General features: G+C 42.1%; 2 protein-coding genes across 5 annotated transcripts in view; one reads left to right on the top strand and one right to left on the bottom strand.

Annotated features, from left to right (window-relative positions):
* KLHL18 (kelch-like family member 18) overlaps window positions 1–8,596 on the bottom strand; it is a 67,415-nt gene extending 58,819 nt beyond the window's left edge. The window contains exon 1 of the mRNA XM_008572132.1: window positions 8,348–8,596. Coding sequence (XP_008570354.1) covers window positions 8,348–8,476 — 129 coding nt within the window. The 5' untranslated portion in view covers window positions 8,477–8,596. The remainder of the gene's footprint in view (window positions 1–8,347) is intronic.
* The window catches only part of KIF9 (kinesin family member 9), a 59,186-nt gene continuing 41,869 nt past the window's right edge, over window positions 8,596–25,912 (top strand). For 2 of the 4 annotated variants that reach the window (XM_008572135.1, XM_008572136.1), the window contains exons 1-5: window positions 8,596–8,965; window positions 13,774–13,871; window positions 16,687–16,852; window positions 18,678–18,784; window positions 20,826–21,050. In XM_008572135.1, coding sequence (XP_008570357.1) covers window positions 13,779–13,871; window positions 16,687–16,852; window positions 18,678–18,784; window positions 20,826–21,050 — 591 coding nt within the window. In that variant the 5' untranslated portion in view covers window positions 8,596–8,965; window positions 13,774–13,778. Of the gene's footprint in view, window positions 8,966–9,954; window positions 10,187–13,363; window positions 13,872–16,686; window positions 16,853–18,677; window positions 18,785–20,825; window positions 21,051–25,912 lie in introns of those variants that run through there. The other 2 variants (XM_008572134.1, XM_008572133.1) reach the window with 2 other exon arrangements.

Raw genomic sequence — 25,912 nt, 5'->3', positions numbered from 1 at the left:
GAGCCAAAGCCAATTCCAGAGTTTCAATCATGCACGACTAGATGGATGTTGTGCCATCCTACACAAAGGAAGCAGATGAAAGAGATGGTTTAGAAGGGCAAGAGGACTAGTTTTAGACCTAATGAGTACGAGGATTCTCAACACAAATGGAAATAAATGTAGGTCTACTACTTCAGAGCAAAATAAGGGGTAGAAATATAGATTTAAAAACTATTTGTAGGGGCCGGCCCGTGGCTCACTCGGTAGAGTGCAGTGCTGATAACACCAAGGCTGCGGGTTCGGATCCCATATAGGGATGGCCCCCCCGCTCACTGGCTGAGCATGGTGCTGACAACACCAAGCCAAGGGTTGAGATTCCCTTACCGGTCATCTTTCTTAAAAAAAAAAAAAAAAAAAAAAAAACTATTTGTAAATAGTTTGTAGATGATACCAACACACCTTTACCTGGAATTCACGTTAGCACGGCGTGTTTTGCTGGTTCTCACAAAAGCTCCATCAAGGGTACGTGATATTTAGATTTTACAAATCAGCACAAGAAAAATAAGCTCACAACATGTGCATATCATTTAAATATGTATCCCTTAGAAGTCAATTCTTTTTTTTTTTTTTTTCCTTTTTGTCTTTTTTTACTGACAGGCAACGGGATCACAACCCTCGGTGTTGCGCCCGCACCGTGCTCAGCCAGTGAGCGGGAACCAGTCACCACATGGGATCCGAACCCTCAGCGGGAGCGCCGCCGCGCTCTCAAGCAGCGCACTCTCCAGTGCGCCACTGGGCCGGCCCAGAAGTCAATTCTTTTTAAGGGGCAGTTTGAAGTACAGCTAAAGGGCTGAGCTAATACAGTTGGGCTCTTAACAGTTGAGGCAGCATAGTGCAAAAAATAAAGAAGTCTAAAGTAGGAAGGCAGTAGGAAAGACTACTCCTTAGTATGAAATGTTTCTGATCAGTGGGTTTGGATACAGAAACAAATTCTGTTTTTAGTGTCGCTACAGTCACAAAGCACTATAAGCAATCTTACTTGCCCACCTGGTAACAAGTGGCAATTTTTTAAAATTGTGATAAAATATCAATAACATAGAATTTATAATTTTAAACACTTTAAAGTATATGGTTCTGTGGCATTAAGTACATTCACACTGTTCTATAACCATCCATCTCCAGAACTTTTTCATCTTCCCAAACTGCAAGCAACTCTGCACCCATTAAACAATAACTCCCCTCTCCTCCCAGCCCCTGGCAACCACCATTCTACTTTCTGTCTTCAGGAATTTGACTGCACTAGGCACCTCATGTAAGTGGAATCATACATTTGTCTTCTTGCAAATGGCTTATTCCACTTAGCATAATGTTTTCAAGGTTTGTCTATGTTGTAGTAGCACATGTCAGAATTTCCTTCCTTTTTATGGCTAAATATTCCACTGTTCCAAAATATACCATATTTTGTTAACCCATTCATCTACTGATGAATCCTTAGGTTGCTTCCACCTTTTGGCTATTGTGAATAATGCTGCTACGGGCATTGGTGTACAGAAGTATCTGTTCTTGAGCTTATTTTGTGAAAAGCATTTTTGTTTTCTAATCAGATGTTCAGCACACTCTGCTCACACATACCACTATACTGGGCCATATCTGAACTACTAATCCTCTATGTTGCCTGCCAAAAGCTCAAACTCTGACTCTCACCTTCAAGGCTCTGAACACAGATGGTCTGTTCCAAGAGCCATCATGGTCTCCTTTGGCCTGCCATTTTGCAAGCGGCTAAACAGCCTCAGCTTCAACTCAGACAGAAAGGAAGCACGGTGTCTTTGGTTAACACTTTGGAAACTTTTTGCTTCAAGCTCCAGCAGAGCTACAAGACTTTAAAGATGAAGTGAAAAATTTAACAGTAACTTCTCCTATGTCAGTTATTCATTCACCAACCAGTACAGTCCCATGATCACCTGCAGTAAGCTGGAAAAGAAAGTTCTTCACTTCTGGTTCATCCGTACTCTTTAACAAGAGATGTTTCCAGGCTCACTTGGGAGAGTGTGGTACTGATAACACCAAGACCACGGGTTCAGATCCCTATATAGGGATTGCTGGTTAGCTCACCTGGGAGAGCGTGGTGCCGACACCACCAAGTTAAGAGTTAAGATCCTCTTACCAGTCATCTTTAAAAAAAAGAGAGAGATGTTTCCAATTCCTAGATACTATGTTGAAACTACAAAAGTACACACTGTGGCCATAAAGCAATTGTAACCTACTCCAAAAGTCTTAAAATTCACACAGGCCATAACAGTGTATAACAGAGGTTAGTAAACTACAGTCAACAGGTTTGGCTCATAGTTGTTTTTGTAAATAAAGTGTTATTGGGACACAGTCACATCCATTTATTTATGTATTGTGTATAGCTGCTTTTGTACTAAAATATCAGAGTTGAGTAGTTGCAACTAAAACTTCTACTCAGAAATCCTAAAATATTTAAAATCTGGCCCTTTACAGAAAATATTTGCCAATTCCTAGTTCACAATGGTTTATTCCCAACTGGAAAACAAGTGGTGATATAGTCAGCTGTTTGAGTATTCTTCCTAAGGTCTTTCTAAGCTATCTGCAGGGAAGCTGGCTGATTCCATGCCAAAGAGGCAACAGGAGTGCCAACACTCAACAAGTCGAAAGTAGGAAAGTAGATGCCATGCTTGTAATGTAGGAAGAGCTAGGAATACATCTTTAGAAAAACAATGTTGTCTCATTTTCCACCAACCAGCCTACAAGCTAAACTACAAGGTGGGGCCACAGGGCAATCAATGGAGTCTCATGTACAAAATAATAAAAGAACCACCTTCAGGAGACGCATCCTCAAACATAGGCTTCTTAAATTCACCCAGCGAGCTAGCCAAGCTCCAGAAGCCTCAGGGTAAACCCCATGAATGTTGCTCGGCTAGTAACAGATTTTCCGGGCTGTACCTCCAACTCTCTTTCCACACCCACATGTCAGGCAGCATCAAGCTCTCTCGTTCATCTATATCAGCATCCACATATCAGTGTTCAATGTACCTTGAACAAGAAAGTGATCAAAACAGAATTTTTGATTAATATGAAATTCATATCACAACTGCTCTGCTCCTCAAGGAGCATATTCTTCCTCTCAGGTCTCATTGCTCATTAAAAAGAGACAAGGCTGAAGATGAACATAAATATCCGAAAAAAAGTCAGTAGAAAACCCTGAGAATGAACATTATTCAGAAGCACAAGTTATAATAATGTCATTTCAAAATCAGAGTTAAGAATTCATATATCTACAAGACTAGCAGAAAAAGCCTGCATCTTTCTTCTCTCCTGAAATAGAACAGTGGTGTTGCATCTGGACATACACATCACCACCCTCCATGCTCAAAGATGACACTAAAGTTGCTTCATACCATCAGCAGGGCAGGTGACTAACCTGACAGAGAATGTAAAAGCATTGCTTCTACCAGTAAATAGCTATGTCAGATCTCAGCTAATACAGCTTTGTGCCTTGGGCAAATCTCTTAATAACTCTAAGCCTCAGGGTTTTTTTAATCTGTAAAATAAATGGCTTTGATAGAGGAACTCTATGGCCCCTTTTAATATAATTATTCTAGCTCTATAATTATCCCTGTGTAACTCACTGCACTGCACATAACATAAAAATGGCATGCATCAACAAGTCTTTATTTCATTTCCTTATATCCTTCTCCACCTACTCTTTCATCACAAAGCCCTTGGTGACAACAAATTGGGCAAGATTCGAGTCTCAAATGTGTAGTTCCTGAAGCCAGTTTCAGTGAAAATTGTGTACCTGAATTTAGTGGGTCAAAAGCAAATATTCTAATACTGTGCCTTTCGCCCATGGAAAAGACATTTCCTTCTGAAGGCTAAACTTTCAGATCCAGGTTCAAAACCTCAGCAGAGGCCTTGAGAAAATGCTAAGAAGACTGATGCCAGCAGATCTTTCAGGAACCATTCATCAGTGGTTGCAAAACAGAGTGTGTATATATACATAGGAGACTCATCTCTCCTCTCACCTATGGGTCTGTAAATAATATGGAGATTTAGTGACCCCATTCTGCTCTCACAAATATGAGGTGAAAGGAGAATAAAAATATATAAACGTGGTGGCTCCATATCTCATGAGTAAGAACAACATTCATTAAATCTGAGGAGTCTGCCCCACCGGCTGGACCCAGATGAAACTGACAGACACTGCCTGAGCCTTGGGCCCCTGGCCGCCCAGAAGAAAGGAGATAAAACAGACCATTGGGAAGAGGGGATGAGATCCTCCATGGCTGCAAACCTCTCTGCCCAGACCAAGCCACATGCCATAGGTTGCCAAGAAGTCATGCAGTACTACTGTTCTAACCTTAAGAGGAAATGATTTGCCAGGGAGAAGGACCATGGGCTCTTTCTGATAAGAGGTTCAAGTCACCATAGATACAGAATGAGATAACAGAACAAACAAACTAATATATTCTTTTCTGTTATGCCTCTACTTAACTTCCAACAGTCTCCCAAAGAATTTAAATTTCAAATATTTCCAAAAACAATATTAAGCCTAGGGCTGGCTGGTTAGCTCACTTCATTAGAGCAGGTGTTGATAACACCAAGGTCAAGGGTTCAGATCCCCTTACCAGCCAGTCACCAAAAACCAAAACAAAAAGAAGAAAAAAGAAAATTAAACTTTGGTTCAAGTGTTGGCAGTAAATTTTGAGAATGTGGCATCCCTGCTAATATTCACTTTCACACTCTCCCTAAAACTGGGGCAGATAGAAAAGATGGCATGTTGTTAAGGATGAGTACAGCTTACCTGAGATAGATTAATTCATGTGCTAGCAGCTGAAATCAGTTGGGTCACTGTCAGTGACAGAAGAGGCAACCAGAGAGTATAAAAGAACACCTGACGCTGAGTACGGAGACTAGGAGTCTAGTCCTAGTTTCTGCCTAATTCAATCGGTGACCTTGGACAAATCCCTTCCACTTCTGGTCTTGAGTTCTCTTCAGTAAAATGCAAGCTACTGAAGTAGAGTAGTGGTTTGCAAACTCTTTCAAGGCAATGAACATTTTCTTCAGATAACATCATCCAAAATTCATCAGAAACTAAAACAAATTCAGAATGGCAGGTTGGGGCCCACCCGTGGCTCACTCGGGAGAGTGCGGCGCTGGGAGCACAGTAGCGCTCCTGCCGCGGGTTCAGATCCTATATAGGGATGGCCAGTGTGCTCAATGCCTGAGTGCGGTGCGGATGACACCAAGCCAAGGGTTGCGATCCCCTTACCGGTCACAAAAAAAAAAAAAAAAAGGCAGGTTGAACAAATGTATTTATTTATCTCCACTCCTCTAGAAACTTCACTAATTATTAATATCTACCACGTACTGAGCACTTACTATATGAGTGCTTAAATGTATTAACTAATAGAATCCTTAACACTCAGGTAGGTAATGATCCCATTTTACAGATGAAAAAACTGAATCACCAGTGTTTAAGGAAATTTCTCAAGTTTTCACAGCTAATAAGTGGCACAGACAGGGTTCAAACCCAGGTAGTCTGGCTGCAGAGTCTGTGTAATACTGTCTCTCAAACTTACCAGCAAAGAAAAGCAAAGCTCCCAAGGAAAAAGAAGTGGAGAGAGACAGCAGATTAGAAGTCAACAAAATTTTAGAAGATGAGAAGCAGACAAATGAGTAGTAACTGACTTAGATGGAGAATACTGAGTGTTGTAGATGGCAATCCACTGCAGAACCCCCTCCAAAATTCAACTAGTGGAGGCGCCAGTTTCCTTTGAAGGTGTGAGCATGAGGAGGGGCTGAAAACAGGCAGTACTGGTCCCCTCCCCCAGACAAGCAACTGCTCTGTCACCATCCTAGTAGAAAACTAGAGGTTTATTCTCTGGACAGGATAAACTATAGACTCCAGACTTGGGTAACCAGGGCACCGATGAAGACAAGGAAGTGGCACCAGTCAGGGGGGTTAAGTGAAGACCTGGATACAGAAGGGAGAATTCCCAGTACCCTCCCATTATAAGGCTACCAGAATGATAACAGCCAGGCTTATACCACCTAGGAAGAAGGCTGGAGGAAGATCTGTGGATTTTGAACATATCCCAATGAAAAGAACAGGTCCGTCACTCTACAGCCATGGCTCTCAGAATGTGGTCCCAAACTAGGAACAGCATCACTGGGGAACTTGTCAGAAATGTAAATTCTCAGCTACGTACTAGACGTAATGAATCAGAAATTCTAGAGTGAGGTCCAACACCAGTGTTTTAACAAGATCACCAGGTGATTCTAATGCCTGCTTAAGTTTGAGAACCAATGCCCTAAGGGAGACTCACTAGTCAGTAAACCATCCCACACCAAAAGGCTTTCTACTAGCTTTTCAGTGTTTATTGGAAAAACAGTCTGGAATTGCCAGAAATTTGAGGAAGAACTCTATCATGAAAGAGAGAGACCAAAACAGATTTCACAGAGTAGCTCTGGTGGAGGGTAGTGAAAAGACGCAGATCCTGGTTAACCTGGCCTTTCCCTGGCCCTCACCAGCACACTGCTACTGAGCAGTTACTCCTCGGTCTCTACAGAATAACTTCAAACCCAGTGAAGTAAAAGCGCTCTACAATCCTGTCCAGCTCTAGCCTATGCCTTTATGCTGGTCCTTATGTCCCAGATCCTTGAAAGTAACATAGCAATTCAGACTGACTCTGGATCTATGTCTGATGACTTACTTCTCCTTTTGAATGAACAAAAATAATTTTAGTGGAAAAATCATACAAGCATTTTTCTGCTATAAGTTTACTATATTCTGTATTTGCATTAAATGCAGAGGTGAAATGCACTACTTTATGCAGAAGTATCTCTGACCATACCACTCATGCTCTTTATATTTCTTTGTGTCTTACGAGCTTTCCCTGGCTCACTCTTACAGTCCAAATCTTAATACAAAAATTCTCCCCTATTACTGCATTTCACCAGTCTCTACCCATACATCTGCCACAATCAGATCATTCTTCTGCTTACAAATATCTAGTGGCTTCACAATCTTTCACCATGTAATTACTGTGGACAAAAACCTCTCATTTATTTTTATTTTCTCTGCTTCCTTTAGTCCAGCTCATTTTTCTCAATCCTCTTGGTTCCCTTCTTTCACCTCAGAAGATCGTGCCCCTTCTCATGCCATTTCCCTCCTGGAAAACCAACCTTCTTCAGGAGGGGTTTAAGGTGATGAAAGTTTTGCCAAGTATCCTCACACTAAAACTGCAAATTAGGAATCATCCCTATTTTTACATTTGGAAAACTGAGGCTTCGATAAAGTAATTTGCCCAAGGTTACAACTAGGATTTTAATCCAAATCTTTCTGTCTCCAAAGCCATATTTTTAATCATTCTACTCTATAGACTCCAAAGGTCTGACTCAAATATGTGGGAAAAGTTTTCTTAATCATCTAGAAAATAAGAAGAGAAAAAGATCTCTGCATTGTTAAAGGGGGGGGGGGGAGGTCACCCACAGATGCTGAGAGCCTTCCAGCCAAAGCCCAAGAAGGAATGCTGCTTTTAGCATCATCTCCCCACCTGGAGGGCTCCACATGGCTCAGCAGCTTGGCCAATGAGCAGCACAGCATGCCTCTCCCGCAGAAAAGGACCCAAAGCACAGGAGAGAGGATGGCTCTTGCGACCAGAATGCTGGTGGGAAACAGGTGGTTAAGATATCCTTCCACTCCTGATGTCAGCATCCCTCTCCCCACGCAACACATCAGTCCAGACTCCAGGACCTTTGTGGTGGTGGTGGTGGGTGCCTTCCAGTTTGGGGTACAGTAGTTGTCCACCTCAAAAGATTTCCAGATCAGATTTTTAAAGCTCCTAAGAGACAAGGTAGTAATCTAACAATCAAGAGCAGGCAACGGCTCCTAAGGGTAAGCCTTCACCTCTACAACTGCACAGCCAACTTCGAGAGGGCATAAAGAAATGTCTATGGTGACGAGAAGATGCTTCGGTGGTGCCCATCAGAATGTGGAGCCAGCCACCGCCCCTTCCTCCATAGAGGGGCTGTAAGACCATTTTCTCTTGTCTGTGTGACAGAAAAGAGAGGCGGGCACCCCAATGTCTCCCACTCCGAGAGCCTCAGCGGCGCATCTCTCAACCTTTCCTTCAGAGGGCTGAAAGGCTGTCCCTCTTCCGCTTCCTACTCGGCCCCAATCCCCGTCTCCAGCTCGGCACCTCCGTCCCCACGACTCCGTCTCTTTTCAACCTCCTCTCTCCACTCCTCTCCCGGCTCGACCTCTCTTCCTCTATCCCCCGCCCATCTTTCCTCCCCGCTCGGCCCCTCTCCCCTGAGCCCGCCGCCGCCCAGCCCGCGGCACCTTCAGCGTCACGTCGCACAGCTTGCCCTGCCGCCGGATCTCCTCCATGACGCCGTAGCCGCGACTAGGCAACTCGGACACCGAGAAGTGCACCAGGTCCTCCAGCTCCTCCGTACCGTCCTCCACCATCTTCCCCCGGCGCCGCAACTGCGCAGGCCTGGCAGGCAGGCTGTACACTAACCAGGGCGGGGCAAGGGCGCTCGCCGACAGCACCTCGGAGCGCGGAGCTGGAATCAGACGGGCCTGCACGGCCGCCGTAGTCGCAAATCCTTTGCGCCGGAAACTCCGACGCCCCGCTTCCTGGTTCATATGCTACCTTCGTTACCTCGCTACCCCGATCTTGATCTAGCGCATGGAGCTGCCGCAGTCTTTCTAGATTAATCGGCCCCATCTCTCGTCTTCCCGATTGTGTCCTGACCTTACCGGTATCCTCGACAGAGAATCTCGACTTAATTTCCGTCACCCCTTATACTTCCCGAATCCCCGGAAGCGGCCCGTTGCCATGGCGACTGTGTACACAGCTAGGCTGCCTCGCGTTGTGCATCTAGGTCGCGTGCGTGGCTTCGGTCGCTGCAGTTGCAGCCGTCGCGCTCCAGGAGCGCCGCTTCCCTGCGAGCGGTGAGCAGGGGGCGCGCGCCGGCGAGGGGGGGGAGAAGGAAGACCCGAGAGGAGTATGTGCCCGGGAGGCTGGCAACGGCTGGGGTCCGAACACCTTTCTATCAGGGAGTGCCCGAGTTGGGTCGCTCACCTGTGAAACCCGGGCGGAGGAGGGTGCAGCATCTGGGGGCCTTTTCAGCCTGGCTTCAACTTGGGGTCTTCGAAGCTAATGTTTCCTGGCCCCACTAGGGTCCCACCTTCACCCAAGACATAGAGGTCTTGGGGCAGAGGGCCAGGGGGTGTCTGGACTGTTCTGCACTTGTAAGTTTTCGAACTGGAGGGGGCTCCGGGATCATCAGCCCGAGCCTTTCGCTTTACAAATGAGGAAACCGCTCCAGAGAGGGACCTGAATGGGCCCAAGGCCCACTGCCCAGGCTCCGCACTGAGGTCCCGCACATTGGGTGAGAGAAAGGAGAAAGGCTAATTTGTCTGCATCCCAGTTTTGGATTCAGCCCAAGGCTGGGTGCAGTTGGACCCTCAGTTTTGGGTTCAGATGCTTCTGCTGCTGCTGCGGTAGCTAAGATGGTTCCCCATAAGAGCCCTGCTCTGGGCAGGAGCTCTGGAATATAGGTATCTGCCTAGTGCCTACCGTGCCACTAGATGCACCCTCTCCTCTTGTTGAGCCTTCAGATGTGCTTGGCAGTTCTGTTTATTCCCACTCTTAAAAAAATGAGGAAACCACGAGCCTCTCTGAAAGGAGGATTCCTGGTGGCCATTCAGCGACTCACTTTGTTACACCAGAATATCTAAGGGTGGAGTGCAAAAGAGAAGGGTATTCTCCACAAGGTCCTGAGAGAGAAGAACACTATTAAAAGGAAGGGTGTGGTGAGGGGCTGAACATGGCTTCTTGCATCTGGAAACCAAGTGTCCTCCTGGAACGGATGTGGGCTCAGGGGTTGGAGGTGGTGTGGGAGGGGAGTGATATCACATGTCCTTTGGGACTTTCTCAGTAGTGACGGAAGATGGACCCATCTGTGGAGATTCAGCCACCCTCTGACTTTCAGCCATGACCTTCACCATAAGCCACCATTTGTTGAGCAACTGCTCTGTGCTGGGCACTGTTCTGGGGGGATTCAAGAGATAAAAGGCACAGTCCTTGCCCTCAAACAGTTTGTAATTTAATTTGGGAGCTGAAACCCACTCAAATGAAGCGGCGTAAGAACGGTAACAAGCAGTATTTCAGTAAGTGCAAGATGGCATGGGGTCTCCAAATGTCTGGGTGTTGGTTGAGGAATATCTGAGTAGCAGGCTCACGAGAGGGGTGTTGTTCATAGGAAAGGCCCATTGCAGGTGGGTATGGTTCCTGGCATGCTTGGAGCCATGGTGTGAGCATGGGGAAGGCCTTGGGAAGCATGGATGGAGTGACTGCATGTGCATGTGCACGTTGGCAAATTGCATGGCAGAGAAGGGGCAGGCTCTGGTCGGGGTTGGGTGGGGTGGGGGGGACTTCCTTTGAGCTGGTCTGTGCTACCCTTGTGCTCTCAGTGGATGAAGGCTTCAGGGAGGGAGGTCTGGGCACCTACTCCCAGAGCCCCCTGCATGGCATCTGAACTTCCCTGGACAGGAGGTTGGGCCCTCAGGGCTGTTGTGAGGAGTGCTTCCCAGAGCTTTAGAAATTGAGCGTAAGTGTTTGAGTCAAAACATACCTCTCTCTACTCAATGTCCCAGTAGCAAAGATCAAAGTGAACTTGGAGATAAGCTGTTCTCTTCAGTTTCCTCAGTTCTGGATTTGTGTTAGAGCTATTTGTGGCTTTTTATTTCTAGAGCTCAATTTTGCAGTCAAAAATGTTTGGACTGAAATTGGACAAGTCATATCCTTGCTCATTCCAATATGTTTCAGATTCATTTTCTAAAAATCAAAAGGTCTGAATGACCCCATAGTGGATAGGAAAAAACTTCCATGAAATAATGATTTGAGTAATGTGGGAAGTGTACACAGTCTACAATAGGCAAATATGTAAGTGCCATGTTTGCTTATTTGATTTGACATCTGAAGAGCTTGTAAAGGAGTCAGAGTTGTATTTTGTCCACATCATTGAAACTGTAAGCTGAAAGGGAAGGGCCTGTCTCTATTTAACTTGCTTATAGAGATACTTAGTGCTACTTGAGGATAATAATTGTAATTATAAGAGGAGGTCAAGTGTTCACCATAGGTTGTGTCTGGAAATGTGGAAGGACATTAACATTTTAAAAATCTGCAATAATTTTTGTCAGGTAACACTCATTGAACCTCTCTTAGATAATTACATGTAAAATGTTACCATTCTTTATTTAATGTGCTTTTTTAAAAGCAAAATAATTAACTGTAATTAAAACATTGCTGTTATGTATGAGGGGTTTTTTTTTAAACAGCAAGGGTGCTAAAAATTGTTTTTCTCAAAAATTAGACATCAATTTACTAGGTAGAGTCCTTTGCAGTAGTACATGCAAGCTGTTTTTTATTTAATAACTGTGTAGTTATTACTGTTTTCCAGGTGGAAGATAAAATTGAGTCAGCTCCCTATGCCTCACGTTTCCCTAACTCTTCATAAATTCAGCAAATTCCGTTGCTGATTGTCTTTTCCAAAAGTGTTTCCAGGTGTTCTCTTTAGTTTCAATTCTATTCTGCCCCAATAAGGTACAGGTTATTTTAGGGGCAGATGGCCTCATTTCTTATGAGTGCAGGTCCAATCCTGTCGGGGAGATCAAAACAAAAGTGTACGAGCAGCACACATCCTGCCCCGTGGGCCTTTTCTCCATTCACATTCTGCTTTGTACATTGTGGAGTATTAATTCTAAATGAGTTTTTAACATTCTTTTATTATATTCATAGTTCTATAAAAGTGGAATTATTGAAATTTGAGAGACTGTGTAGTGAAACTACGTGATGATATTGTTCCAATTACAAAAAAAAAAGGAAAGTACAGAAAAAGTCTAAGAAATGTAAAATAGAAATGTTTTATCTTAAAACAATTTAAAACCGTATTGTGTTCTTGTGCCCAGTAGTTTTGAACAGTGAAGCTATTTATTATATTTTTATATAATTTTACCTAGTATTACTTAACTAGACTTAACACAATTGATGATGATTATAGATAGATTTTGACTTAGCTTTTCTTAGAGTTCTTGGCATTTTCTCTCAATATTTAAACCTTTATTAACAGTGTATATTATGAGGTGCCTAAAGAGCTGATTAAGTTTTAAGTCCCCCTTAAAGAAATAAAAATCAGTGCAGTTATCACCTCACTTATAACCCTCATAGCTTCTCCACTCTTTGTCAATGTGAGAACCAAAATTTACTGTCTAATGAGTACTAATTTTTTTTTTCTTTTGGTGTCTGGCCAGCACAAGGATCTGAACTCTTGACCTTGGTGTTATCAGCACCCTGCTCTATTGACTGGGTAACTGGCCAGCCCCCAGTATTAAATATTTTTATGTATGCACTCCGAAGAGAGGGTCTCGTGTGATTTGACCAGTGATACCAATATCCAATAAAATGTGAGATTTCTTAGTTATCATTTACAGAGTTGTGCAATTCCATTTTAGAAAGTTTTTATAAGATATTTTAGTCGGACAGGATCTTAGAGAGCAATTGTTGCTCTCAGTGCAACAATCCATTTTGTAGTTAGCATTGTGACTTTGCTTAACTGTTAATGGTGTTTATGGTCCTTACCCTGAGAAGGTCTTTTCCATTACGGGATGACTCTTCATAATAGAAAAGTCATTTACCTAAATCTACCTCCCTGTCACTTATCTCTATAAGCATTCATCCTATTCCATGAAGCCACATCAAACGTTTATTTTAACATTTTATCTTTTTTTAAATTTATTTATTTTTTATTTTATTTTTTTGGCAGCTGACCGGTACAAGGATCCAACCCTGGACCTATTATCAGCACCACACTCTAACCAACTGAGCTAACCAGCCAGCCATTATTTTAACATTTTATTATGCTTGTATACATGGTAATTATTTGTGATAGTATAAGTGAGGAAAGACAAATGTGTGTCTGCCTGAAAGAAATGATGAGAATACAATGAGTTTTTAGGAGAGGAAGAGGAGGTCAGGGACTGTCTGTGATTTTTCTCTCAATGGAAGGGGAGAAGAAAGAATATTTGATTATGGACTAGATTAAATATACTTCTAGGACACCCAGTTGTGTAATGGAGGTAAAGGAGGGATGCTATATCTGAAGCAAGGTATGTTAATGAAGAAAAGAAAATGATGGGCTGAGCCCGTGGTGCACTCGGGAGAGTGCGGTGCTGGGAGTGCAGCAGTGCTCCCGCTGCGGGTTCGGATCCTATATAGGGATGACCGGTGCGCTCACAGCGCTCACTGGCTGAGCGCGGTGCGGCCGGTCTCAAAAAGGACAAAAAAAAAAAGAAAATGAGTTTTAATGTATTTCATAGTAAGTATTTTAGAAGAAAATATAATAAATGAAGCAGAGTATAAGTAGACTCTTCATAGATGCAGAACATTTCTAGAAACAACATCTGAGATTAGGCCACTGAAGAGAGCATTCTTTTTGCTTTGTATTTCTGTCTCTTTGGGGTCTTTGGTGGAAAATGGTGAAGCAGCCTATAAAGTAGGAAGTACATGTACTTGTTGAGCAGTGTCCTGTGAGTAGAGCTCTGGAATGCTGAGGGGTAAAAAAGAAGACTTGCTCTCAGATCAACAGGGAAAAATGGATACATGTCACTCTTTTCTCATCTTCTTAATGAATGCCCCCTCCCCTCTAGTTGTTATTTGATGATGACTACTGAAAATTTCTTTGCTCTCTTGTTTTTAGCTAGAATGGGTACTAGGAAAAAAGTTCATGCATTTGTCCGTGTCAAACCCACCGATGACTTTGCTCATGAAATGATCAAATATGGAGATGACAACAAAGTAAGTGCAATGTGTTTTGTTCACCTGCCTGGGCCTCTCTCTGTCCTACCTCACTATAGTGTAACCCCATTTCCAAACAATCTTTTAAGGACCAAGATAGAATTGGTGAAAGGTCAAGGGGACTCTAGAGTCTGTCAAGTCCAAACCACTCCCTCACAATGCTTTTAATGAGGAAATTCATAAAGCTCCCATCTTTGTATTTTAATAATTTTACCTTTAATAAGGTAGTAAGTTTATCTTTACCTTTGTATCTGATGTAGAAAAATTTACATTTGTCCACATTCATAAAACTTTCTGGTGGTCAGATCTGCCATTATATAATCTCGAGGTGGTGCAGTAAGAATGCCTTGAATTGATTACTGTTAAGCTTATCAAGGAAATGGGGGAAGCTCTTATCAAGAGAACTAGAAAGATTTATCCACCCTTGTACCCTCACCACTATCCTCAGAACCCTTCTGAAGCCTATGACAGGCTTAGGACAGTGTGAGAGTATTAGATGTTTTCTTTCAGCAAACATTTACAGGCCAACTATGGGCAGCATTGAGGCATTTTAAAAGGAAGAATTCAAGGCAAACTGCTCAAGACTTGAGGGTCCCAGCAGTCAGAAAAGGGTTCAAATGCAGCCCTGTGAAATGTGCCCTGCTGGACATGGTTTCAATGAACACAGAAGCACAGAGCATTTAATGTGTGAATGGACCAAGCCTGTCTTTTCTTGCTCTTAATTTTTCTCTATGTGGCTGGTTCTTTGCTCCTGGATTAGGGCAATCAGTATAAGATTTAGCAAGAGTCTGTGTATTAGTCTGTTTCTGTTGCTTATAACAAAATACTTGAAACTGGGTGATTTATAAAGAAAACAAAATTTATTGCTTACAGTTTTTGAGTCTGGGAAATCTAAAGTCCATCTGGCGGTGGTGACAGTAACCTAGGGGGTCTCACATTGCAAGGTGGTGGAAGCAGAGAGAGCAAGAGAGCTTCTCATTCACTCTCTTTTTAAAGCCCTCAGAACCACACCCGTGATCACCATTTTTAACCCATTCCCCAAGGCATGAGCCTACAATCTAATCACCTCTTCAAGGCTCCACCTTTCAGTTATCATAGTAGGATTTCCCACCCTCTTAACAGTGACAGTAGGGGCCAAGTTTCTAATACATAAAACTTGGGGGACACAATTCAAGCTTCAGTGAGTTTTGGGGGGACATAATTCAATCCACTACATTCCACCCTGGCCACCCAAAACTCATGTCCTTCTCACATGCAAATACGTTCATTTCATCCCCTAAGTCTTTTTTTTTTCCTTTTTGTCTTTTTTCGTGTCCGGCAACGGGATTGCAACCCTCGGTGTTGCTCCCGCACCTCGCTCAGCCAGTGAGCGGGAACCGGTCTGTATGTGGGATCCGAACCCTGGGCGGGAGCGCCGCCGCGCTCGCAAGCGGCACACTATCCAGTGCGCCACCGGGCCGGCCCCATCCCCTAAGTCTTAACTTGTTTCAACTCAAAAGTCCAAAGTTCCAAGTCCCATCTGTGAAGTCAAAAGAAGTTATCTACTTCCAAGATACAATAGTAGGACAAGCATAGGGTAAATATTCCCTTTCAAAAAGGAAGAAATAGGCCAAAAGAAAGGGGTAACAGGTCCCAAATAAGTCTGAAACCCAGCAGGGCAGGCATTAAATCTCAAAGCTGGCAAATCAGATACCTTGACTCTATTTTCAACCTCCTCTGCATGCTGATGTGGGGATTGGGTCCCCAAGTCCTTGGGCAGCTCCACTCCTATGGCATTCCTGGTTGTAGGCCACACTTCAGCTCTCCCAGGCTGGCATTCCTCTCTGGTAGCTCCATAGGTCTGGGACTCCGTGGCGGTCCCTCTCCTACAGCTTCACTAGGCATGGCGCTGTTGGTGTTTCTCTGCTGCAACTCCTACATCACCTCTCTACTCAGCATTGCTCTAGCAAAGACTCTATGTAGTGTCTGTTTTTATCAGAAATTCCTGTCAAGAAGATTGGAATCTACCATTGACCTTAACCAGTATGTCCCTAAGTCAGCTGCTGCCACAATGTCTTGCTATGAAGGGGCATACATCGAAAAATCTGATTATAAGTAGGTTGGGCACCCTCAGTTTACTCTAATACCAGTCTGAGAAGTCAAGAACCTTTTCTTAGGCAATTACTTTATCATTACTCACATTGGCTTGTAGCGTGTATGTGGAAGTAGGTTCTCACCACAATGCAGAGCTGAGGGAATCCTTACCACCAGTAACCAGAGAGATGGGATCTGAGCCTCTGTCACTAAGCATACTAGCTTACTGTTCCTTCAACATTTTTTTTTTTTCTTTTCCTTTTTTTGGCAGCTGGCTGGTATAGGGATCCGAACTCTTGACCTTGGTATTATGACACTGTGCTCTAACCAACTGAGCTAACTGGCCAGCCTGTTCCCTCTGGCCTAATCCAAAGCTTCTCTGTGTTTATTGAATATATCTAAGTCTTGTTTAATAACAACGTGATAAATTGCCTTGATCCCACATCATAGATTGGGGAACTAAGACAGACAGCACCCTATAAACTAGGGTGAGTGGTACTGAAACTAGTTAAGTGTTCCAGTCTCCTGGTCTTTCCATCATAAGTGTCTTGTCTTCTCTACAGGAGTTCCCTTCTCCCATCTCAAATAATTCATCCGGAATATTGGCCTATATGTGGGAGTACCTATTCATCCTAAAGTTCATTTCCTCTGTTTCCTCCAGGTCAGGACTCAGCTATTGGTGATTTTTCTTACACCAGCTTCCTAACAGGTAACTTTTTTTTCTCTCTGTCTCTTTTCCTAGAGCATTGATATTCACTTAAAAAGAGACACACGGAAAGGAGTTGTCAATAACCAGCAGACGGACTGGTCGTTCAAGCTGGATGGAGTTCTCCATGATGCCTCCCAGGACGTGGTTTATGAGACAGTCGCCAAGGAGGTGGTTTCTCAGGCCCTCGATGGCTATAATGGTAATTTAGTTAATTAACTGTTGTCTTATCTAAGAACTTGAGGAGCCCCTCCTGGAGGAAGAGGTGCAAGTATTTTATGGTGAATAAAATAAAATATAACCTCACTTACTAACATTTGTATGCTTATTTGTCTGTCTCCATGTTTTTTTTTTTTAATATTGACTTCCCTTCTGATTTCTTGAGAGGAAGAGCTCCATGTTCTTATGGTGGAAAACTTCCTATTTGCTTGGTGACATTGTGAGCATGGCTTGATCCAATGTCCTGGGATTCTACCTTCATAGGAAGTCTAAAAGACCCTGGCTCTGTATAGGTTATGGGGGTTCAACTATTACCCTTTTTCAAATCTCTCGAATATTGGTTTCGAAGATATGTCTTTATGATGAATTTGGTGGAGTCCAAACATTTTTCTCTTTGTTACCTGCTAGGAGCTATTTCCATTTATTCTACCAGCCCAATGTACTGTTCGTATTCTAGCGTAGGATTATTTACATTATCACTAAAATCTTGAGTAGAGTTTGATTTCATTAACTAAAAACAGCTTTATTGGGAAAATATTTATAATTTCCCAATGAGATTGTTTTAAAATCTTAAAATGAATATATCAGTTTATAGACTTTGCCATCTGGTGGCTGCTGAATAGAATGTTCCCTACTTTGCAAGTTTTAGGTTTTCTATTTAAAAGTCCATTGAGTGTGGATGCCCAAACATTGTTATTTTATCCTTTATGTGATACATAGGTGTGGTCCCCACTGACCCAAGGATGTTCTTATTGGTTTTCATGATACCCTGAGGGAATGTGGCCCTGAGGAGGTGAAGACAGGGGAACTAAGGCCCAGGGAAGTTAAGAGTCTTAAGCATTGGGTGCTGTGGAAACACAAATGGGCTCATTTCTGTTGGGTTAATAGCCACTATTTCTGGCTCCAACTCAAATGCTGAATTAGGGTCCCTGTGTAAAACCTGCTGCCACTCCTAGGAACTAGAGCATCTGTGTGACAAAAGTAAACACTGACTTCCATGGCCCAGTGTTGCCCTGGCAATTCTGCTGTGTAGACGTCCAGAAGCAGCCTTTGATGTAGGATCTGGCTTAGGCTGCCCAAGCCAAGAGGAAGAGCAGGTGGGAGCTGAAGCCCAGGGTGACTTTGTGGTTTGTGTCCTTGAGCCTGGTGGTGATGGTAAACCTAAAGGATGTGAGAGGTACAAGTGAAAGTTTCCAGGGTGGGCAGTAGGACCAGATCAGGGCCTGATCATGGTGGTCCATGTCTGGTAATGACATGGTACCATCTAGGAACCCTGTTTGGTCCTATAGTAACTTGCAGTCTATAAAGAATCCTCACCATTGACAGGAAATGCCCTTCCTACTCATCTCTTCCTTGAGATTTTGAAAGCCTTTCTTGCCTCTGTAAGGAAGTTGTTGCCTCCTACCAGCCCTGAGACCCTGGTAGTTCATGGCCTTGCTAGAGAAAGGCTGGAGTCTTGTATTTCTATTTTCTTCCTCATCTTTTTAGGAAAAGTTCCAGTTCTAACGTTCCCTGAGATTCCTTACTCTCCTCATAAGCCCTAGGGCCAGATTGCCCTTTAGTGAAGGGAGCAGTAGAACATTGTGTGGACCACAGATTCAGGGCAAATGTCCGTGTTTTGACTATGTCCCTGTTCCCCGGCCCACCCACTCTTCTCCATGTTGGAATTCTGATGTCCTTGGCTGCTCCCACTGGCCACCTTCACGCCAAGAGTCCTGGCTGACAGCAGGCATACTGGGGGATTGGGAGAGTTGTCCTTGGAGCTATTTTCCTGGATGTCACCGAGATGTATTTTGAAATGTTTGCAGGCACCATCATGTGTTATGGGCAGACGGGAGCTGGCAAGACATACACCATGACGGGGGCAACAGAGAATTACAAGCACCGGGGGATTCTCCCTCGTGCCCTGCAGCAGGTAGAGAATGGGCCCATGGGTGGGATGCCACACAGATCCCCTCTCTCTGCCACAATTGTTGCCAACAACATTGAGATGTAAAGACAGCAGTGGGATCCAGCCCTCAAAGGAGTTGCAGCTGGTACTGGAGACTTACACGCAGCTGAAGGGTGGTGGGGTCAGAGGCCTCAGGAAACCAAGAGGCCTGGTTTCAGACTCTGGCCCACACCCACACTGAGTGTGTTTCCTCCTTTGTGAAAGAGGGAGTCAGGCGTACTCATCGGCTTCTTGCTGCCCACATGGTCTGTGATCCTGTAATTAAGGATTTGGAGGTCCTAATCATGTTCCTTCCTGGTTTTAATGAGGGAAAATATGGACCAATGTAGAGCTTCCTTACTGGCCTGCTCTGGATTCTTCTACTACCACAGTCCCTGAAAGAGCAAAGGCAAGAAGCAGGGCATGACCTGAGCTTTCAGAACAGTGTCAGCCTTGAGGGAAGTATGACAAGACAAAGCAGAAGGGTCTTCCTTTGGGCCCTGATAGCTTGGGTTCTATGAGGACCCTCTGGTTGGAAGTAGGAGGCAAAAGGCCTTTCTGGAAAAGCATCTTGCGGCAGCCCTGTCCTATAAGAAGTGTAGACATCCCTCTAGTATATAAACTATCCATGCTCCAGCTTTTGAAGCATCATCTTTAATATCCCAATGTGAAACCTTCAGTACCTCAGTATCTTAGACTTATTAGTAATCTAGCCCATTGCCATCCAATAGAAATATAATGTAAGTCACATATGGACTTTTGAGTTTTCCAGTAGCCACATTTTAAAAGGTAAGAATAAACAGGTGAAATATATATATATAATATATATTTATATAATATATATATTCATATATTATAATTCTATATATATTATAATATATATTATTTTATATATTGGGGGAGGGGGTCGCATGGTGTGGCTGGCTGGTACAGGGATCCAAAACCTTGACCTTGGTGTTATGACACCATACTCTAACCCGCAGAGCTAACCCTATATTTTATTTAACTCAGTATATCTGAAATATCATTTTCACATATAATCAATATAAAAATTATTTAGATATTTTAATTCTTTTTCTCATACTAAGTCTTTGAAATTTGATGTGTATTTTACACTTGGAGCACATTTCAATTTAAACACTATTCAACAGAAATACTTAATCTGTACTTAGATTTCATACAATTTAGAGTTGAAAAAGTAGATTTACATACCCAAGTTGTTTCGATCATACTTAAAAGTTTACCAATAACTGAATTTGTCAGTTTTTAAATTTAACTTAAATAAAATTTAAAAATCAGTTCATTTGCACTAGCCACACTTCAAGTATTCATCAGGCATCTATAGCTAGTGTCTACCATTTTGGATAGCACAGTTCTAAACTCAGAGGAAGGCAGGACCTCAGGGATTATCCAGCCCAATTCCCCTTTCACAGGTAAGAAAATTAAGGTCCAGAGAGGGGGAAAGACCAGTTCAAAGCCACTTGCTTGAAAGTACTAGGGAGTAAGTTAGAAGTTGAGAAGGCTGAGTTCTGGCTTTGCTTCTATTACTAGCCAAGTGACCAGAAACAAATAATTGTATTGCATGGAGCCTTCTACAAATGGATATTGCCCCTGCCCTGCCTCAATCACAGGGGGATTTATGGGGATGGAATTAAGTAATAGATATCAATGGTGAGGCCTCCTAAAACAAGAGATCTTTATTCCAGAGTCCTTTTCGGTCATCATGCCTCTCCTTCTTGGGACTGTAGAAATGTTAGCCAATCCTATCTCTAAGTAAAGCCTCAAGAAACTACAAATAGTAATAACAGTTATTACTATTATTATTAGTCTACCAAGTGATATCACCTGGTAGACTAAATAGTAATAGTAATAACTGTTGTTGATGACCATCACACCAACTAGACTGTAAATTCCTTTAGGACAAGAATTATCTTCTTGGTGTTTCCTCCTGAGGTAAGAACTCCCCTGATACTCGCTGGCTGTTGGAGTTCCGTTCTTGGTGACTGCTGTCCAATCTCACACCTAGGTTTTTAGGATGATCGAAGAACGCCCCACACATGCCATCACTGTGCGTGTTTCCTACTTGGAAATCTATAACGAGAGCCTGTTTGATCTCCTGTCCACTCTGCCCTATGTTGGACCCTCAGTCACGCCAATGACCATCGTGGAAAACCCTCAAGGGGTCTTCATTAAGGGCTTGTCGGTTCACCTCACAAGTCAGGAGGAGGATGCATTCAGCCTCCTTTTTGAGGTGAGATGATCAAGTCTAAGGGTTCCTTCTTCCCTTTCATTTCCTTCCCTTTCCTCCCTCTCTTCCTCCCTCCTTTTTGTTTTTTTACTTTGATAATCAGAATGAAAACGAATATATGCTCATTTACCAAGTTCGGGTAGTACTGAAAAAAATAGGAACAAGAAAGAATTCACTCATAATCTGTTTTTAACATTAGGCCACAATAATGTGTATTTTAGATTATTTTCTTCCAGTGTTTTCCTGTGCATAGTTGAATTTACATAGTTGAAATTATTCTATGTCTTTTATTTTGGTAACATTAGATCACGAGCACTTCTACTATAGAAAAAATAAGGATTATACTGAGGATCCTTAGTATGCTGGTGGGAATATAAAATGGTGCAGCCTCTTTGGCAGTTTCTTAAAATGTTAAACATAAATTTTATCATAGTACCTAGCAATTCTACTCCTAGGTATCTACCCAAGAGAAATGAAAGCATATGTTCACACAAAGACTTGTATGCAAGTGTTCATAGCAGCATTATTCATATTAGCCAAAGACTGGAAATGGATTAACAAAATGTGGTACATTCATACAATGGGAAACTACTTAGCCATAAAAAGGAATGAAGTACCATTACATGCTGTAATATGGATAACCTTGAAAACAGACTAAGTGAAAGAAGTTAGTCACAAAAGACTGTTTATTGTATGATTCTATTCATATGAAATGTCCACAATCGCCACATATATTTCTAGAGAAAGAAAGCAGATCAGTGGTTGCCTAGAGAGGGAGCAGGAAGTGATTGCACATGGGCCCGAGGGAACTTTTCAGGATGATGCAGCATTTCTAAAACAGGATTGTGCTGATGGTTGGCACAGCTCTGTAAACTTATTGAAAACTATTGAATTGTATACTTAAAACAGTGAATTTTATGGTATTTAAATTATACATCAATAAAAACTTTTTTAAAAGAAGTCATTTGGGTGTCCTCGGGGGTGATTTATGCCTGGCTCCCTTGTGTCTACGGGGAAGAAAGAGGCTCCTGGGTAGCAGCGATGGGCGTTCTTGTCTTATTGCTGCTCCTAATGTTTTACCATGAAGAATAATGTTTGCTGTAGGTTTTCTGTGGCTTAAAGAAGGTTAAAGAAGGTCCAAGTTTGTGAAGAGTTTTTATTATGAATAAGTATTCGTACTCTTTAGAAGTAGCCATTCTCCTGACTTGTATGGTAATCATTTCCTTGGTCTTCTTTATTGTTTTGCCACCTACAGCATACCATGTATTCTTCCCAGACAGCATAGTTTAATTTTTTTGAACTTTGTATTAGAGGAATCATGTAGGATGAATTCAATTATGTCTTATTTCTTTTACATACTTTTTATGTAATTCATCCATGTTCTTGCTGTATTTTTACAATTTCCCTCATTGTATTTCATTGTGTGAATATACTACAATTTAGTTATCCAGTTTACTTCTGATGGCATTTGGGTTTTTCCAGTTTGGGATATTTCAGACAGCACCACTAGGAAGTTTCTTGAATGTGTATTCTGGGGCACAGAAGCATGGATTTATCTAGGTAAAGCCAAGGACTACAATTGCTGGGTCATAGAGTATGTGTGTCTTAAGCTTTCTTAGATGATACCAAATATTTTCCAGAATGATACACTCCCACAGCAGGTTATCAAAATTCCTATTATTCTGACTTTGAAATTTTGGCCAATCTAGTTGGTGTATAGTATTTCCCACTGTGGTCTTTATATATTTCCCACTGAATTCTTTATATCTTCTGAAAACTAGTTCTTTTTCAGTTAAACTTATTGCAAATATCTCTTTTTCCTGTGGCTTGGTTTTTTATTCTCTTTACATGTCATTTGATGAACAAAAATTCTTAATTTTAGGCTAGTTGAATGTTTATAAATTTTGTTTTGACATATAGAAGGATTTTAAAAACTGCTCTAACTGTTTTTTTAACTGGAGCATTTCATTCCATTTGTACTGAAATGTAATTACTGATATATTTGGGTTTAAGTCTGTCATATTATTGTCATACTCTTTGTCCCATCTGTTTTACTTTTTAAAAAATCTGTTTTGCCCTCTTTTTAAATTTGAGTATTTTTTATTATACTTGTTTCCCCTTTTACGAATTTGGAAGTCATACATTCATTCATATTATATGCATTCTCTATCTCTCTCAGTTTATTCAAGAAATAACAACTTGCATATTTAGTTAATAAGCACACACACATACACAAATGAATGCATTTATAATTGGTGAAATTTGAATAAGCTCTGTAGATTATGTCAATGTCAATTTCCTGGTTTTGATATTGTGCTATAATTATACAAGATGTTATCATTGGGGAAGGCCAGGTATTAGGCTGTGTTTCTTTCTATAGCTTAGGTTCCTTTTCCAAGCTCACAGAATTTGGTTCCTTGAGATTCTAGGACTGAGGTCCCATTTGTTTGCTAGTTGTCAGCTCGGGGCTGCTCTTAACTCCAACAGTCTGCTCACAGTTGGTTGCCATGTAGCTGTCTTATAGGGTCTCTCAGATCCCTCTCACACCATAGCAACTTATTTTCTCAAGGTTCCTAGCAGAATCTTTCTGAAAAGGCTTGCCTGATTAGGTCAGGCCTATCTAGGATAGTCTCCTCTTAATTAAAGTCAGCTGATAGGGTACTTTAATTAAATCTCCAAATCTCTTCACCTTTGCTGTATTCTGCTGTTTAGATGCAAGCCACAGGTCTTGACCACAGTCAAGGAGAGGAGGCTATATAAATGCATGGGTCATTGGAGGTCATGTGTGGCTTCCATGCAAATGCAGTAATGGATTTCAGAGCCTATGGAAGAAGAGCTATAAGGTACTTTCTTATGACCACCACAAAAAGTAATTTTTGTGTGTGGCTACTTTAAGAAATTTATCTTAGTGTTTTATTTTCTGCAGCCTCAGTATGAGTGATGTGTCTGTGCGAAGACTTTTTAAAAAAATTTGTCGTGTTAGGGATTCATCGCAGGCTGGCTGGTTAGCTCAGTTGGTTAGAGCATGGTGCTGATAACACCATGTTCCAGTGTTTGCTCCTTGTACTAGCCAGCTACCAAAAACAAAACAAAACAAATCTCAAGGGATTTGCTGGGCTTCTTGAACCTGGGCATTGTTATTTTCATTATTTGGGAGAAATTTTTATCCATTCTCTCTTCAATATTATCTTCTCCCATTTTCTTATTTATCTCTTTCTAAACTCTAATATAAGATTTCTCATCTATCATCCACGTCTCTTTCCCCTTTCCATGTTTTTTACCATTTAGTCTCTCTGTGATGCATTTTTGGTACCTTTCTGTGATCTTGCTTTTAGTTCACTAATTCCATCTTCTTCTTGTCTAATCTGCAGCCAGTCATATCCATTGAGTTTTTAATTTTTGTTGTTGTGGGGTTTGTTTGTTTGTTTTTTAAAAATTTCTTCTTCTTTTTTTTTTTTTGGCTGCTGACCAGTACAGGACCTTAGTATTATCAGCATCATACTCTAGCCAACTGAGCTAACTGGCCAGCTCTATTTCTTCTTTTTCAAAAGAGCTATATTTTACAGTTTTCTGTTAGATAAAGATAATTTCAAGCTTGTTATTTATTTCTTTAAAAATGGTATGTATAGTTATATAATCTTTAATATTTCCAATCACTAAAGTCTCTGTGGGATTTTCTGCCCATTCACTTTCATAATTCCTTGTTTCCTTGTGTGACTATCTTTGTGTGCTGATCATTGCCCTTGAAAAATTATTTGTGGGAATTCCCAAAGGTCTAAGAAGAATGTGCTTTCCACCAGGGAGGTTTTGAATTTGCTCCTACCAGAGCATGTGGGGACAATATCTGTCAGTAACCACTGCTTTAGGTTCTCTGACTTCTCAGGCTGGGCCACAGTTTCTCAGGGAGATGGTTTTATTTTGTTTTGTTTTTCTTTGCTTTCCTGTTTCTTCCCTGTCCAGTGCTAAAGCAACCTTCTCTATCATCTTCTAGAGTTGAGTTGATGTTTGGGGTAGATTTAGTTTGGTTTCTCCCATACCTGGAGGGTGGAATCTTTGGGATCTCAGCTTAATGTACATGTGTGTTTGGGTGAGGGGATCTCCTTTGTGATTCCTTACCTTGGGCCACCCCTGGGATTTGACTGTTATTTCCCTTACCCAGTGATGCTGTCATTAAAACTCAAGTATTCTGGTATGGACAAATGCCCTCAGGGCAAAAAATAGCCTTAGTGCTCTGGTCCTATCATTAATTCTCTGGGTTCAGGCTTCTCCTAGAATTGGGCCTGGCAGTTTTCTACCATCTTGTCAGCTTTGCAGTATTTTAAAGGTGATTTTAAGAATATTTTATCAAGCATTTTCATATTTTTTCAACAGGAGGCTTTGTTTGCATAATCTATTCTGCTATTACTGGAGACAGAACTCATCCTCATTTGAAAGACTGTGTTGCTAGGCATAGCTAGGCATAGAATTTGAGATTGACAGTTATTTTTTCTCATAACTCTGAAGGTGATATTTCATTGTCTTTAGCTTCCATTATTGCTATTGAGAAGCCAGCTTTCAGTCTATCTTCTGTTCCTTTGTGGGTGATCTCTCTTTTCTCTCTGGCTGCATTTATGTCTTTTCTTAATCTTTGGCATTATGCAATTTCTCTATGATATATGTACTGTGCAGATTTTTAAAAGTATCCTTCGGGCCGGCCTGTGGCTCACTCGGGAGAGTGCGGTGCTGATAACACCAAGGCCCCGGGTTCGGATCCCACATAGGGATGGCCGGTTCGCTCACTGGGTGAGCGTGGTGTTGACAACACCAAGTCAAGGGTTAAGATCCCCTTACCGGTCATCTTTTTTTTTTTTTTTTTTTGTCTTTTG

The sequence above is a fragment of the Galeopterus variegatus genome, unplaced genomic scaffold, assembly GCF_000696425.1.
Source record: "Galeopterus variegatus unplaced genomic scaffold, G_variegatus-3.0.2 Scaffold757, whole genome shotgun sequence".
In the NCBI taxonomy this organism is placed as follows: Eukaryota; Metazoa; Chordata; class Mammalia; order Dermoptera; family Cynocephalidae; genus Galeopterus; species Galeopterus variegatus.
Note: the sequence above shows the minus strand (reverse complement) of the source record. Positions and strands in the feature narration are given on the sequence as shown.